We start from the raw sequence: 16,978 nt of genomic DNA on the forward strand, positions 1-16,978 counted from the left end.
TGATTGGGAGATGGACAGAAGGAGAGGGTGGGCAGGCTCTGTCCCCACGTTTCTGCAGCTTCTGTATCAAATGCACCATACATGATACAGCTGGCTGCACACTAAGTGCCCGTCGTGTCCCATCAAATCTGCACCTGCTCATGGAGGTCTTTCAGCTCAGCCTGGGGTATTTCTTCAGATGGGGGGTGTCAAAAAGCTGCTGCAGTTCCATGAAAATCCCGCTGTTCTTTTTTAAACCAAGCTATGCACTGTTCTTCCTGCACTGCCACAATTTGCCATGGGTGGCAAACATCAGAAGGTGTAGACATACCTGAAACATCCATAAAATTGTGAAGGAGTCTGCTATTGGAAGGTCATACATTCATTGGCACTGATCAGTGAACTCCCATGCCACACAATTTTCTTGTGCAGCTGCAGTTTTACACAATATCAGGCTATCTCCACTCCAAATGTGTATCTATCAATTGAATAATAATAAAGTGATTGCTTGTTAAAGGAAAGAAGTACATGCTGAGCTCAGCAGAAAAGGCAAAATGTTCAAATCATTGCATTAATTATGAGGCCTAATTTGAAATTACATTAGAGAAAAATACGACTTGAAAAACTGCAGAAACCTGGCACAATACTTTGAAAATATACCCTTGAGGATCTGAATGAAACTTGTAGAAAGCAAATAATTCAAAAATATGGCTGGGTATGCTTTCTTTGCTCCTGTGATCTATCCTGTGCAAAGACCAGTAGAGAGTTTCAATGGCATTTATAAAGGTTCAAGTACTACCCTCCTTTTCTTTTTTTCTTAATCTTTTTTCCCCTGAAGTTTGAACAATATATTATCCTGCTTTTATATTTTTAAGTTAGGTCTTCTGATGTTATTTAAATGTGGATGAGTGCATTCGTGTGAGTATGTGTTCATGTATATGTGGTAGAATATCATGTCTAGGCTTCGCGAAGAGAATACAAAACAGCAATGGATGAAATATGGAATTAAATCTATGGTTCAGATGAGGACCATGGAATGATAATGGTGACTCTACAAGTCACCTATAAATTTATTCCCTCATAGGTGACATCAATTTCTGTTCTGCAAAGGCTTATTGCTGTGTGTATTCCTCTGTTTATACCTCAAGGAAGTGAAATAATAGTTCATTTATTTTTATTCTGTTAAGATGTCAAAGTTTATCTCAGCAACTGCTGTTTCACTGAAGCATTTTCACTTTAAATTAATGCTAATTTCTGATGTCACTGGCATTCTGACAGTGGCTGTGTAATTGGGACATGGAGATTAAAAAGAGGTACTTGGAGCCTAAGTATTTACTATGCAGGATTGTCAGTCCTCCTGTTGATCTACATGTAGCATTGGGATTGCCTTCTTTCCACCCAAAGAGAGTCACAGTGAAAGAAATTTGTGTCTTATGCAGCACTCCATGATGATCCTACAAAAAATGAAGTGTTCATGTGAAATATCAATGTAAAATTTGTATTGTTTTTTCAAATGTCCCTTTTCATTTTTTTAAATGTTATTCATTTTAATACTAAGTGAGATTTTGGAGCAAATATCTACACATTTTTAGTAGTGACAGGCATGCTACAGTTTATCTTTAAACATGATTTAATGATATCCCTTAACATATTTTCTTCCTTAAACTGATGATGGTATGATATCAAGCCTGAAATCGATAACAGGATTTTTGTTTTACAGACAGTCTTTTTGGGCTGCTGCAGTCATGCTTTTGCACTCAGTCAGAAGCCTCGAGTCTTAGTTGTGATAAACACTTCCATTTTTTACTTCTAATTTTATGTCAATGAAAATATTTAAATGCAGAAGGAAAGTAGTGCTTACTGATGCTGTAATGAGTTATTTTTTTAATTCCGTGCTAAAGAATACATCTCAAAGAAACATACATTTTATTTGGAAGCAGGGAAAAGACAAGATGAATACAAACCTATTCTCAATGGCAACTGAGCACAATGTGAGTAAGCTGCAGTGGCAACAGCACAGAAGGAAAGGGGGGGTCTTTTGCCCCCCACACTGCCCACACTTTAGCAGGCTTCTGTCTGAGAATGGAACAGTCACAACAGCCCCATTCATGTACACCTTTGCTATTGCACCAGGAAAGGCATACTGCATCCTTTCTCCAACGACTGAAATGAAATTAGTAAAATATTAGAAAGTTTGTTGCGCATAAGTTTCCAGAAATAGAAATGAGATATCTTTTAAATAGCAACTTTTAAGGATTTTGATTGCATGTGTTATTTCTCTTCATGGAGTATTAGCACATACTGACACTTTTTAAAAACTTTTACAACTATGGTTATTAAAGTATCTGTGAAATTCATTATCCAGAAGAACATTTTGACACTTTAAAGTGTTTCACTCCATGTGAACTAGCGTAAGGTAGAACTACTATATGCTAATCATTTAATGTAAGTAACTCTAGAGGCATAACTACTTCCAAAAATTTAACAGATGTTGATTTTCTTATTGTAGGTCTCTTCAAATCAACTGGGCATCACCAGGACAGCCAAATGGCATTATCCTGGGGTATGAACTTTTACGTAAAGCATGGCAGAAGTGTACCCCATCAAAAACTCCAAGGAGCAGCAAAAGTAATATAATGTGCATCTCATTAGAATGTAAAAAGCATGAAAATATCTGTGGAGAAGTGTGTTATCATCCAGAGTCGAAGGTAAATGTATATTCTTAAGTTACCTATGTAATGAAAAATAATACTTTTAGGAATAGGTGTGTAAACTAAACCTCTTTAGTTATCAGAGGAAAGGAAGTGGAGGATTTTGCTTCTTTTCATGTTTTGAAATCAAGGCTCTGATACATATCTTGAAACTTTTTAAAGTCAAATATGGATGTTTGAGCTCAGGACGGGGATAGCTGTGTGTGTCAGCTCATGACAAGTGATTCTGTTGTGTTAAGTCTTTGTTGACGTTCTTTCTCCTTTCAGAAGAAATGATGTGTTCATTAGCACTTGGGTTTGGTGCAGTTTTGAAGTGAATCCCCAGACTGTTTTAATTTATTACCTGATTAATGGTAGAAGTCATCTTAATACATGAACTAAATTCCTCGCACAGGAAGCTAACCCAGAACTTGTGTGTCAAAAACCTTCAAATATGTTCCAGCTCTGGATGGGCACTTTAGGTTCCCAACCAGTATATGGACCACCTCACTTCACAAGCATGCATCTGAAGTTTCTTCCCTTCAGAAAGCTGTGCTCCATGTGTATAGTGCAGGTGTTCATCCCAAGAATTCAGGCTATGTGTGATCCAAAGTAAATCTCACAAGCTACGTATAATGGAAGTTGGAGGAATGTCACTATCAACCTCTTGAGTCCTCTGACACAATCCCATGATGACAAGTTGCATGGTGGATATATAGAGATCTCTGTATGTATTTTTGCATCCTATTTGGTACAATTGTCACTGAACTGGGAGGAGCTGTTGACTCTGGTGAAGGCAGAGGCCCTGCAAAGAGACCTCAGCTAATTAGAGTGGTGGGCAATCATCAACTGTATGAAGTTTGACAGAGGCAAGTGCTGAATTATGCACCTGGGATGAGGCAACCCTGGGTGTATGTACAGACTGGGGAATGAGATGCTGGAAAGCAGGGCTGTGGACAGGGACCTGGGGATCCTGGTTGATGGCAAATTGAATATGAGTCAGCAGTGACCTGACAGCCTAAAGGTGTGATCTATTCTCTGGTGACCAGTGATAGGATCCAAGAGAATGGCATGAAACTGTCAGGGGAGGTTTAGATTGGATGTTTGGAAAAGGTTCTTCATCCTGAGGGTGGTTGGGCACTTGAACAGCCTCCCCAGAGAAATGGTCACAGCACCAAGCTTGACAGAGTTCAAGGAGCATTTGGACAATGCTCTCAGGCACATGGTGTGATTTTTGGGATTGTCCCATGCAGGGCCAGGGGTTGGACTCGATGAACTTCGTGGGTTCCTTCCAGCTCAGGATATTCTATGTTTCTACGATTCAATCAGTTTTGCTCAGCTGCACGCCACAGATCATACACTGAAAACTACTAGAGGAGATGATGGTTTATCAGCTCAAGTATTCATTCAGATATCTCTGTAGCACATGATGGTAGTTCGTATGGCTCCTTTGGCATAAAGTGATTGCATCAGACCACTTAAAGGCCACAGGAAATTTCTAGGTTTATGCAAAATTTGAGAAACACTAACAAAACTATAAAGCTTCTCTCTGTGTGAGGAATCATTCCTCAAATCCTGCATGGCAAATAGTGCCTATTAACATGAATTGCTGGGCATTTTTTTCCCACTTAAATTTTTCCTTAGCTAAATGTTTAATGACAAGATTCTCTAGTAGAGAAAATCTATTTTGATTCAGCTACAAGTGCGTAGCTGTTATATGACAATGATGAGCAACTCTGAATGGGATCTATTGTGATTTGTCAGATGCATTTTTAAATTATGGCTATTTTCAGGTTAATCTTCATATGAGTTCCTGTTTAGGAGTAGGATCAATAGCATAGCAGGAGTCTGTAATGGTTTTTATTGACAAATGAGGTAGAAAACTCTTAGTTTGAAAGTAAGATTTAATGTCATGAAATAGTGTCTCTATTTGTCAAAGACATCATCACATGCGCTGTGACTAAAGCAAACAATATGTATTCACAAGATTCCCTGTCAGACAAGACAGTAATTAAGGGAGTGAGTTATTTGAGGGGTTCAAATCAAAATATAAATTATTCCAGCCAACACAGCTTTAGCTTTTGAATTCCCTTGAAAGCAATACTATACTAAACATAAGTATTTCTGAAATCTTGGAATGAATTATAGGCAGCCCCTTTTTCTAAAAGGTAAAATTATTTATTTCAGGTTTTTGGCATGGTAGACTTTTAACAGATCTTGGCATGTATATGAATTAAATTTGTATTATATTAATTTTAGAAGTTTTCTGCTCTGCTTTTATTTTTTCAGCCTTCATACATGTATGGTAACTTTGAGCTTGAAGATTGTTCATTTATTTTTATAGCTTCCTGACTTTCTAATTTTTTCTAATTAATTTTGCAATACTTTGCTCTAATGGTCTTTCTGTATTTTCAGAGACTGTGGTTACAAGTGGGTGCCAGTTGTGAAGTAATGGATATATAATAAAGGACTGGAAAGTCCACGGGAAATGGAAGCACTCATGTATAAAATGACATGGGGGTAATGTTTGTGGGTGAATTGATTAAAATCCCTCTCCCAATGCTTTGTCTGGTTTGCTATATGTATCCACACTAGCCATCCAAAATATCTTTAAGACACACCTACAGGTCTCTTGGTACATCCATGTTCCTTTTAAACTGGAGTCCATGGCAAGGATGGCATAAGACCTTATGTGGCAATCCTCTCTCCCACTTTTATAGAATTCAATGTCAGTCTATGCCAGTAATAATGCTGAAGTCTATATGCTAATATTTGTGTTCCTTGGATTTGACAGTCTACTGGACAGAAGTGAAGAAAAGCAACACTGACCAGTGTACACTTGTTCTGAAGAAAGCCTCGTATCACAGTGCCAGCTGCACTTCATAGAACCATATAATGGTTTGGGTTGGAAGGGACCTCAAAGACCATCTAGTTCCAACCCCCCAACCATGGGCAGGGACACTTTCCACTAGATCAGCTGCTCAAAGTCCCATCCAGCCAGGCCTATTAACCATAAATTATTTGTACAACCAAATGCAAAGAGATGCCATTGAGAATTAAATGCTGATCATTTTAAGTAATGTTCAGATCCTGAATAATAAACAAGTTTTTTTGTTCATTTGATGATGGAATCATCAGCAAAAGCTAGCAATTGTATACATATAGCTCCGATAGACAAATAGGTTGTAGGGTTCTCACTTTTGCTCGGGTCAACTATTGCACCTTGAATACAAGACAAAAAATGGATCTAATGTCCCTCTTAAAATTTTATTGAGTTCATGAGTATAAAATGAGAGGAAAACTAGGCTTTTTGTACAAAAATTATTTGGAGATATGTCTTTGGTTATTTATTAATCTTTCCTTATGAATTTATGGATTACATTTAGCATCATCAGCTTGCTATTGTAAGGCACTGCAGAAAAAGAGGGATTAGTTATAATTCAGCTACATAAGAGATTGCCAAAATATAGAGAAACCAAAGTGTTTCAGTAAAAGAAATAGAAGGGTATGTTTTCAGTGTGCAGCTGTGGGATGCAAAGACTCTTTAGCTAACACTGGCTGAGTTGGGTCCAGCTGAGTAATGCAGCTGTATCAGACAGGCAGTGTGAAACAGCCCAGGTGCAAGGCTGCTCTGGGGGGTGTGTGTGTGCTGTGTTTGGGGTCCAGGTTAGTATCTCTGCTTAGCACTGTGCTGTGCAAATAAACCAACTTGCTCAGAGCTGTCTTGGGAACCTCTAAAAGAGCAAATGACCTTTTTGCTACAAGGGACATGTGTACATACACATTCATGACCTGATATTAAGCCCAATGAAGACCAAACATTCCTGTCATCCTAAGTAATCTTTGCATCAGATCACAACTTCTTCTTTCTAGTTGTTATCCAATTTTCTGCTTCAATGTTAGGAATCTTTGTTACTTTAACTAAAGCTCACACATTTCTGTGCCTGGTATCGTTACCCTCATGTTTAATCAGACTTGGATGCATTTATTTCTTGAGCATGGAAAGAATTTAGAAAGATTTTTGTGTGCAGAAAAGCTGAGAATACACACTGATGTTGAATTTTGTCAGCTTCCAGGAGGGTTCCTATGTCCTGTGGACCTTTTACAGTAACAAACCTGTGTTGCTTGGGTATTCCCAAGATTCCCAAAATTGTCAGTCTATACAGTCTTTTTCTGTTTTCAGTAAGATGTGATCCATAACTCTACCTGTATTTGAAGTATCAAAAGAGACATCAGCTCACAGAGCACATATCATGAGCTCTTCAGAGGTACTTCAATTAACAAGGGAGTGTGCCTGAGCTTCACCCATTGGGGAACATAATCTCAGTATCAATAGGGAAGGCATTCCTGTGTTATCCTTGTAGCTACCAAACTATTCTTCTGTTGTTACTGGCATCCTGAGGTGAACTCTGAAAATAATGAGACAGGTACAGTAAAAATGTAATTAAAATAGTGGCAAAAAGGCTAACAATTTCTGTACACTTTGCAACATGAGTATGAACATCAATGGTTAAAAGGGTCCTGACTGAAGGTGTTAATACAGCTTCAGCACTTTTATTTTCAGTTGCAAGAAGCTGTATAAATCTGCAGTTAGTGAATTAATCAAATATAACCGACATTACTAGGAAGTAAAGGTTTACCCCTTTACTCATTGTAATTAACTTGCCATTTGTTCGCGAAGCCTAGCCATGGTATGTTAAAAACACCAGTGGCTTCTTTTTCAGGGCAGGAGGAGCAAAATGGTGGCTTGATAGCTAGCTTCAAAAGCACGATTTTCAGAAGTGAAAAGTAACACTTCTTGACAGTGGTGAAGGGTATTCCATCAATATTTATGTAAAATTTACTATTAATGTTAGCAATATCGTTACATTCTTTTCAAGTTCTTTCAGGCTTAGAGGACCTTTAAAAAGTTTACAGTTCTTGTTGTAACACACCTGAAAGATATGAAATGAAACTCATTTTAGGAAGATAATATATAGTGATTTGTAACAGAATAACAATAATTTCTGCTCATGGATTTTAGATCTAAGTCTGCATCAATTACCAAAAGAGAAAAATAGTTTGAGAAAAGAAATGGGTGAACAAGTATACTTAGCTAAAAAGGGTGTCTATATAGATTCAGAGATAATTTAGGTAAAAAAGAATGAGCCTTGCTAATTTAAAATATTCCCTCTCACATGAGAACATGATGGGTCAATCATTACTCTGGTGTTTTCTCCACAGGCAGAAATTTTTAATGAACTCCTGTAGCTAATAGGAATTCCTGAGAGTGTTTTGTGAATTGCTATTTCACAAAGTGGCTCTGGCAGCAAGTGTTTGACAAGAAGGATAAACATGGCTGCCTAGCACATCTGTTTATTTGAGTAAATCAGTCTTAGCTCAACTGGCATGTGTCCATAAGGCCAGATAATATCCTTCAGCAAAGTCTTCAGCAAGCAGAGGAATCAGGGATGACACAATTGTAATTAAAAGAGAGTTGCATAGATAAGTTTGGAGTGTTTTTTTAAAAATCGTTAAAATATTGTGTAATCCTGCCTGCCAGATTTGATATCTAGTTACTCTGTGTTAGTGTCATGGCTGACTGGGCCTTGCTCAGGTATTACAATAAGCCTTTGCTTGTGCTCAGCCCTTCCCAGTCCCTGTGCTCCTGGATCACAGTCCTGGACTTGGGTGGGACGGTAACTACAGGACTGATTGGAGAGTAACCTGGTCTACTGATATTTTTCCCGTGACATCTAAGGATGAACATCTTGTCTCATCTCCATAGATAGTAAAGATCTTTTAATAACCAAGCATATGTTGAACTTTCAACCTTCTGACCTGCCTAAAATGTAGGAGGCACTGTATCTGTTCGCTACAAGGCTTCTACTTTCATGTACGTAATGGCACCATCCAGTTGGGACGGTCACCTTTAGATCTAAGATGAGATAATAATAACCTTTTGCCACTATAACTTTCAATCCATCTGCTTTTCTTCTTTTTCTATGACATAGTGTTAGCATTACTTGAATGCATTTTATTTTATGGATTGATAATGCAGAATCCTTGGGCTGAATATCAATGCAAATAGAAACTCTCTCTAGAGGACTGCCAAAAAAGTGTTATTTAACAATTTACAGCTGACTACAGAGAATTTTATGGAACTACATAATAATAGCATCAACTATATCAACCAGTAATGCCAGTTGAGAGTGTGAAAGTGTTTTAGGACTGGACACCTCTTTGGAAACTATATCTAGGTTATTGAGAAATACCGAGGATCTTAAATAATTTTTAACAAGGAAAAAGTAGCTGCTGAAATTACTGTAACACACCTGAGTGTTCAGCTGGAGATTTTTTGAGGAAAATGAGGAGGAAAAGAAGAGACACCAGTAATAATGCAATCTTGTAAATAATGTTCTGAACTGAATGCTGTAGAGTTAGTACTAAAATGGCCCTCCCAGATTTGGTGTGAAATATGCAGAGCAGGTGTTTCTGCTGAGGATTCGCAAGAGAAGGGGCATTTCTTAAAACTGGAAGCATCACATGGAAAGTAAAATGGCTGCTTAAGCATCTGAGCCTGAATGATGCCAAAGATGTGTAACTTTCTTTACCTGAAAGATGGAAAGACTATGTTCAGGTGAAATTTAAGTGGTGTGCATAACTGAAAAGAAAGTAACAGTACAGAGGTGACAAGGAAGTCCATGAAAAGGAGAGGAGATATTGGACTAGATAGATCACAGAAATAGACACAGTCCCAGGGGGCACACAAATTGGGGTCAAGAATGCATGAGGAACATGTATTTGGCCTCCTTTCATGTAGGCAGGTACAGAATTTACTGACTCTGGTGTCTCAAGCTCAGGTTACAGGAAAAAGGACAAGACGGGAATTTTTTACAAGTGTCAAGAATTTTTGCTAAAAATGATATCTTCTGAGGAAAGTGGCATAACAGTACTTGATTTTATATTTTTAATAATGCTTTTAAAATGACTTGGAAATGCAGAGAGACTAAGTAAACTCCTAGATTTCTTTGCAGCCAATTGTAAATGAAGACAAACTCAGCCAGGAATGCATGCCAGTCATTTAAAAATATCCAAAAGCTAGGAAGCAGAGAAGAAGAAGTGTAAAGTAGAGTTTTATTTGACATCTTAACTAATGATCTGGAAGAAAGAACAGTAGGTTAATTAAATTCATAGATTGGATTATATTACCAGTGACAAAGTGGACAGCAAATAATATAATAGACCTACAGAAACTCAAAATTCCTCAACAGAAATTGACAAAATTCAGCTACATTGGTTGTCTAAAAGAGATGCTGAATGGGAAAGTATGCTGGAAAAGCAGAAAACGGTGTTATAGTTCAAAATATGCAACGTTATAAAACCTAAAAATATAATGAGGTAACAGGAACGCCTTCTGCCTTACCTCATGTTAATTTTGCATTAAATATTGTCTACATATGGTAGCTTCAGAACCTAACCTGACACTCCCAAGGGTGATTGAGTACAAAGGCCATTCAAAAGCGAACAAAACAAAGCATCATCTCTCTGAAGTCAAATAGAATTTTTTTTATGACATAAGGAAAATATTTTTTGTTTGTCTGTATTTTTGTTAACATTGTAATTGTAATACAGAGCAGATGTCCTGAGCCTAGTAATGCACATTTTTAAAAGTTTTTTGTCAGCTAATAGTTACAGTACCTAGGTAAATGAAAGATCATTCAGAGGAACACTTTGCTGCTAGGATAACATGATTTAGGACATGGTTGAAGTCAGTGGTGGAAGCGCTCCATGTTAAAACAAAAGAGCAACTCTGCTCTAACATCTGTGCTCTGCTGCCAACTCCATTTCATGTCTAGCTGCAAGAGGCTAATATAAGTTGCACTGACTGTAGGTTCCAAGTTTACCATTTTTACCGTCATTCTACTGACTGTGCTATGTGATTTGCTGTGTATACAGTGTGCTACTCCATTGACACAGGAGTAAGTGTGAAAATAATTATTTGATTGTTGAAGTGTATAATTTTCTTGACAGCACCTAAATGAAGTCCACAGTTAAAAGGTCTTTTCAAAATTAATTTCCATACAAATTTTATTTTAAAAAAACATCTTTATATACATACTATTCTCTTTAGATCACATTGTCTGAAGAACTATGGTCATAAATAAGTGATCATATGCTATAGGAAGAAAATTCCACTTATTTTTATGTGAAAGAAAACCCAAGAGCTCATATTGGGAAATACTGGTTTTTAGTTGTAAGGGTTTCAGATGACATGTTTCAACATAAATGAATACGTAAGTAAATAAATAAATAAATAAACACGAATTGGGAAGAAAAGAAAAGGATAAGGTGATGGTAGATTGTATACACATATTGCAATCTACTCCACACTGAGAGACTCAAACAGCCTGCAAGGCATAGGAAGATGATTCATACTAATCGACTATTTTATTAAGGTGCAGTATGGTTGAAAGCCACAGAATAGCAGCATGCTGTCAGATACACAGTAGTTTATTGGAGTCTGATAATGCTGGAGGGCACAGAATTTTAGCCAAGTTACATTTTATTTGACTGCAGTTATATTAGTATCCGTACTAGGAAGTGTTGTACATGTTTTCATATACGTTGTTTTGCCAGACAACACGTTATATTTGGTTTAACAGATATTACCTTGCTGATTTTTTTTTTTAAAACTATTTCTAGGTATGTTGTAATGGGATTCTGCATGACAATAAACCTGGATTCCAATGCTGCGAGGACAAGTACATTGCATTTATTCCTAATTCACCAGGGGTTTGCTGTGGTGGTCAGATACATGCTGTGCAACCGAAACATCAGTGCTGTGGTGGTTATTACACTAGAGTTTTAGTAGGTAAGAGACAACTCCTTTCCAGTGCTTGAATGAAACAAAACATCAAAGTTGATATATTTGTTAAACCAAGGAGAATAAAAACATAGAAATAAACATGAGATTTATCAAGATTTCTAGATGTCTTCAAGACTTGAGTTCAGTCGGATAAGCAAAGAACATTGCAGTCCCTTCATCTTCTAAACTCAGTGTACTCTGTTTATACAAGAAAAGCTTAATTGATGAAACCTGATGATTGGGTCATTTCCCAGAGAACTAATTTATGCCAAACTATACTTAATTGCAGTAAGTGCTGCATAATGGGAAGGGCAGTTCTGCTTAATAGGAACACCATCAGGCAATTTAGTGGTGCAGTTTAGTTCTCTGCTTGACTTGACCCCGTATGTTTTCCATAGTCAGTTCTTTTGTGGGGCAACTGTTAGTATTTGGTGTTGATATTCTACTTGTTTCTACATTGTCTACTCTGCACTAATGTTACAGATCAAAGAAAACATCCCACATGTGTTAACTTTGATGGAAATTTATCCTTTTCTTATTCTCAGAGCTGCTTGGGAAGTTTGCCAAAACAGTGCTTCTGTCTTATTGTCCAGACTTTGGTTTTCCCATTTGTTGGTGGGTTGTTGTTGAGAGGGAGAGGGGAGATAAAGGAGGAGGAGAGATCCCTTTCATGGGGGCAGTGTTCAGAGCATATATCTCTTTGTAGGCAGTCATCAGGTCAGGAGCTAAAATGCTTCCATTACTCATGAGCTGGCGCACGTTCCCTAGGCTCAGAAACACTTGAAATTTTGCCAACACATTCAGCACATCCCAATTTGTGATCTTTTGAAAAGTAATTCATATATCACAGTATTAGAATGCCTTCCATGATGTCATCAGAAAAATGCTATCACATGGAAGAACCAGAGAAGAGTATTTTGCTGACCTCATTAATCTCAATGTTCTGAAATGGAGAGATTATACTGTGACCTCTGTCCCCATCCAGTGGTCTGTGTTAACTAGCTTAATGTTGTTTACATCAAGAAAGAAAAGCACAGTGGAAGAAAATGTCTTATGTCTGAAAGTAGTTCTTGTTCAGTCAGCAGTCCACAAGCATGAAACAGTGAATGTTTGAGCATGATTTTAAACATTTTTTTTCCTAAGTATACTTGCTGCATTATTTTTCTGTACTCTAAAGGGCAGCAACATGAACACTGTTGGTCACTTTTTTCTTTTTTATTTTTATAAATATGCTAATATCCTCAAGCTAAATGTTAATGTGGGTCATTCTTTGATAAGGATAACAATTAACTGTTAAGACTGCATAGTAGTTTTCAAAGAGAGAACATTTTCAAGCCTAGCTTGGAATAGATCCCATTTTGAGAGGTTAATGAGCAGGTTACTGATCCTTTGTGTCTTATGTCTAATAGTTCTTTAAAAAAAATAGTTTTATTTCCACTAGATGTAAGATACATTCTGTGTTTTAATACTTTCTCTGTGTAGCAACTAAATTAGCTTCTGAGGAATGCAGGAAAATATGATGAAGTATCTAGACAGATTATATCTATTATACACTAAAAATTTGTTCTCATCTTTTTTTTTTTTATTATTGACTTTATTTGATAAAGTTATTTTTACAGGAAACTCTCTAAGAATATGTATTTCCCAGATGTTTGGCCAGCTCAATAGCTCATGGTGTGCTGAAGGCACGAAAATTACAAATTAGGAAGGCAGAATCTGAGTTTCTGAAACAGTAGTGCACAAAGAAGTGCAAAGATCCATCTCATAACTAAGATGGGAGGCAGAATAAATAATGCTAATACCACCCAGGCACAAGGGAAGTGGGGAGAAAGGAAAACACTGTTCTCTCTCCTCTATTACAATTGCATCACATGTTTATTTCTGACCAAAGCTGCACTGGGTTTAGAGCTCTCTGTCTGTAATTCCCAACTTTTCGTAAGAAACAGACTTGAGATATTGCTTTAAATGAGAAAGCTGAGTTTTAAAAATCAAAATATATTTCCTGGAATAACAATCGGGAATCAAAATACTTTAATCAACTCTACTACCCATCTTCAATAGCGAAACAAAACCACTACTCCTTCCAAATTACTTTTGAGCCACAGAAAACATTGCAACACAGAAAGATAATGTAAAAATGTGACTTTTAGAACACTGGATTAGATCAAGCACAGACACTAGTGAATGAAAATTATTGCAATTTACCATAATTTTTGTATCGTTGATAGCAGTATCTACTCTGTTCATAGCACACAGTTTATTCCAGCCCAGTCCACCCCACCATTATAGTGTCAGTCTTACTGGAAGTCTTATCCTGAGGTCTTTTCCTGCAAAAGCTCATGCTTTTGCTTAAGTAGCAGCCAAGCCCACCAATTGTGACAGTGGTATTTAATTTTTAAAGTGAGTATAATCCTTAAATTCTTTATGAGATAAAGTCCTGAGTGACACTGAAAAACTCTAAAGCATTGTGAATTAGTCCATCAAAACAAGTTTGGGATGATTTTGAAGGAGACAAGGAAATTTTTTGCTGAGAATAAGTAGGCTGATGGTTCTATTAAACATAGCAAGAACGAGCTCTCTTTACTATGTAGCTTCAATTGCAAAAGGTTTCCAACTGTACAATTGTCATATGTACAGATATTATTTTCTTTGCTCTTCTCAGTTTGTCTCTGCCATACTTGCATATTGATATCTTACAGAGTCTTAGGCCTGAATTAATGAATCCATGTTTTTTTAATCATTATTACAAATGAATATAATACTTTTATAGCATTCTGAAATACTGAGTGATTCCATGCTTTCACATGGAATGTTTTGCACATGAAGCTGTGTGAATCTAGACTTGTTGCTATCTGATGAAAGTCTCTCAGGAATTTCATGAGCTATAAATGGATAAAATCTTTAATTGTATTCTTAAATTGACAGGAGAAGTATGCTGCCCTAACGAAGAGGAAAACAGAGTTTCAGTTGGAATTGGTGACTCTTGCTGCCAGGGAATGCCTTACTCCACATCGGGCAATCAAATCTGCTGTGGTGGATCCCTTCACGACAGTTTCAATCAGCAGTGCTGTGGTGGAAGAGTCATAAGCATGGACTCAGTCTGTTGTGGTGATGAAAAAGAAGGGACTGCATACAGACCTGTCACAGGTCTGTAATAAGTCTTTAAGGAAAAAAGGTCTTCATCTTGCTAAATCTCTTGTGACACTAAGCATTCAGAAGTGACACACTCAGATTTAAAGTGTGTATGCCAATTTATTAAAATGTTGTTGCACTTTAGTCACGTAGTCTGCTATACTGCAAAATGGTGAGCTTTCAGTAACCTTCTTTGCTTTGTCCAAAAGCAGCAGGGGCTGGAGAAACCAGAAAATTCAAAAGGAGAGCATGATCTTTCTTCATGCAAGTCAGGAAATAGGACCAGTCCCCTCTCATGAGTAGAGCAGAGGCTAGATTGGCCACCCTGTGCTGCCATGCATCCCAGTGTAGGGATTTTCCATTTGCTCTGGAAATGGAGGGTTAGTCACCTGGAAATTGAAGATTGACATGCTATCTGCTTGGTGGTCTATGTCCCTCACTTGTGTTTAAAATTAGCAAAAATTAATCCCTAGCACTACTCACTGACTCATCTTGTGTATGCCATTACCCTCTTCCACACAGTAGGAAATTACTCCACCACTCAGACGTACAACCTGAACCCTACTTCCTCATAAAACACTCTATGACTAGCTGATGACAGAGATTGGAGGTATTATTGCAAAACCTATTCAGACAGTTTCATGTGTCTTTTCTTTCCACAATTATTAGACAAATTATATACCATCAGCTTTCTCAGCCTGACAAAAAGACTTCAGAAACTACTACAGTCTCAAAGGGGAGCCTGATTTCAAAACAGAAATAATGAAGGTTTAGTATCCACTTCTGCTTGGTGTACAAAGATGAGTGATGGTGCGCGCCAGTTTGACCCTCTACTTGTACAACTAAGGATCTTAATATATAACTAGGAATCCAGATCTGAAGGCTGAACTCCTCCTTTCCCAAAAAATAAGCTCTGTCTTTATCTTATTTATTGTATTTACTGGATCCTTCAGTTTCTGTGGTATTAGAAGCACCCTAGTTCAGTGCTGACTGTCGCGATGAGCTAATCAGAAGAACATTGCAACGCTTTCTGCGGTTTCCCTACTATTCTTCCCTTCCAGTGGTGACTCATGGAGCATATGTGGTGAACAGTGTTTGCTTGCATGATTTTAGCCCCTTTTCACTGTGATCCTTAATTGTGCTTGATCTACAGCGTCAACACTGAGCTCACAGTACCAGCTCTGAACAAGGCCCTCTTGCTTAGCCGCGCATTATGTGGCTGCCACAAGACGGGACTGGCTCATAAAACATGTCTTTATGTATTTTATTACTTAAACTCTTTTATTTGCCTGCAGGAGCCCTTTAACAAAATCACATTGAATTGACTTTCTCACACCAAATCAAATCTCCCCGGTCCCAGTTCAGTTGTCTTTGTCAATATGTATTTTATAAATGGAGTGAATTAACAGATGCTGTTGGAACAGAACTGCTGGGGTAGCGTTTATGTTTTTACTGCTCTCTCTGGGCAGATGAGTTGTGTAGGAGTGTAATACAGGTATCTTGGGATGAAAGTTATGTTCTTCATTTCATTATATATGTATTCTTAACAGTTTTTTTCCTTAAATATATATATTTAAAAAAACCTTTATATCCCTCTTTTTAAAGTGTGTGTAGCCTATAGCGCTCAATCATTTACACTATTTTTCTCAAGAATGGGTCAGTAGGACATATTTTTGGCTATTAAAAAAGAAAACAGTGGCTTTTTATTTCGCTCACAGGTTTTCTGTGAGGACTTTATGCTGTGAGCCAGAAGCTGAACACATACAGGTTTGAAAGATGAATTAGTGCCATAGTTCAGAAGAGATCTCCTTCTTTTGCATTAAACATAGAATAGGTTGTGGTTTCTTATCATATTGTATGCATCATGCTCAATACGTTTTTAACTAATTTCTTGGAGTAATTCAGCCTTGCTAAATACATCAAGAAAATGCACAAGCCAGGAACAAAAATCTGCCTGCTCCCTATCCCAATTATTATAATGATTCTAATGGAAAAAATACTTTTACATAAAACCATAATTTACTTATCATTGGCAAATGGATAAGTTGAATTTTGCAAGAATATGGTAATTGGAGAGCTGAGCTCATTGTCTATAAGGGGAAACAGTTAACAGGGACGCAAAAAAGAAAGCTTTATGCAAAAGCTGAATTGCTTCTAAAGCTCTGGTTTTTAGTTGGAAATGTATGCCATAGTTAAAAATATAATGACAATTTAAAGCTTTTGCCTGGGAGCTTTAGGTCCTTGAAAAAAATAGTCATAGAAGAAAAACATGATCACTAAAACTGCAAACCTTGTGCACAGCCTTATTTTGTTGCATGACCAGCTCCAA

The 16,978-nt window shown here is 37.3% G+C and overlaps 1 protein-coding gene across 9 annotated transcripts in view; it reads left to right on the forward strand.

The window, feature by feature from the left end:
* Positions 1 to 16,978, forward strand: part of USH2A (usherin) — a 385,399-nt gene that overhangs the window by 283,201 nt on the left and 85,220 nt on the right. For all 9 annotated transcript variants that reach the window (XR_010428978.1, XM_064648236.1, XM_064648230.1 and 6 more), the window contains 3 exons: positions 2,489 to 2,687; positions 11,355 to 11,523; positions 14,443 to 14,664. Coding sequence is in view for 8 of the 9 variants with exons in the window: in XM_064648236.1 (XP_064504306.1) it covers positions 2,489 to 2,687; positions 11,355 to 11,523; positions 14,443 to 14,664 (590 nt within the window). In the remaining variant the exon portion in view is untranslated. The remainder of the gene's footprint in view (positions 1 to 2,488; positions 2,688 to 11,354; positions 11,524 to 14,442; positions 14,665 to 16,978) is intronic.

Source organism: Pseudopipra pipra, chromosome 3 (genome assembly GCF_036250125.1).
Source record: "Pseudopipra pipra isolate bDixPip1 chromosome 3, bDixPip1.hap1, whole genome shotgun sequence".
Classification (NCBI taxonomy): Eukaryota; Metazoa; Chordata; class Aves; order Passeriformes; family Pipridae; genus Pseudopipra; species Pseudopipra pipra.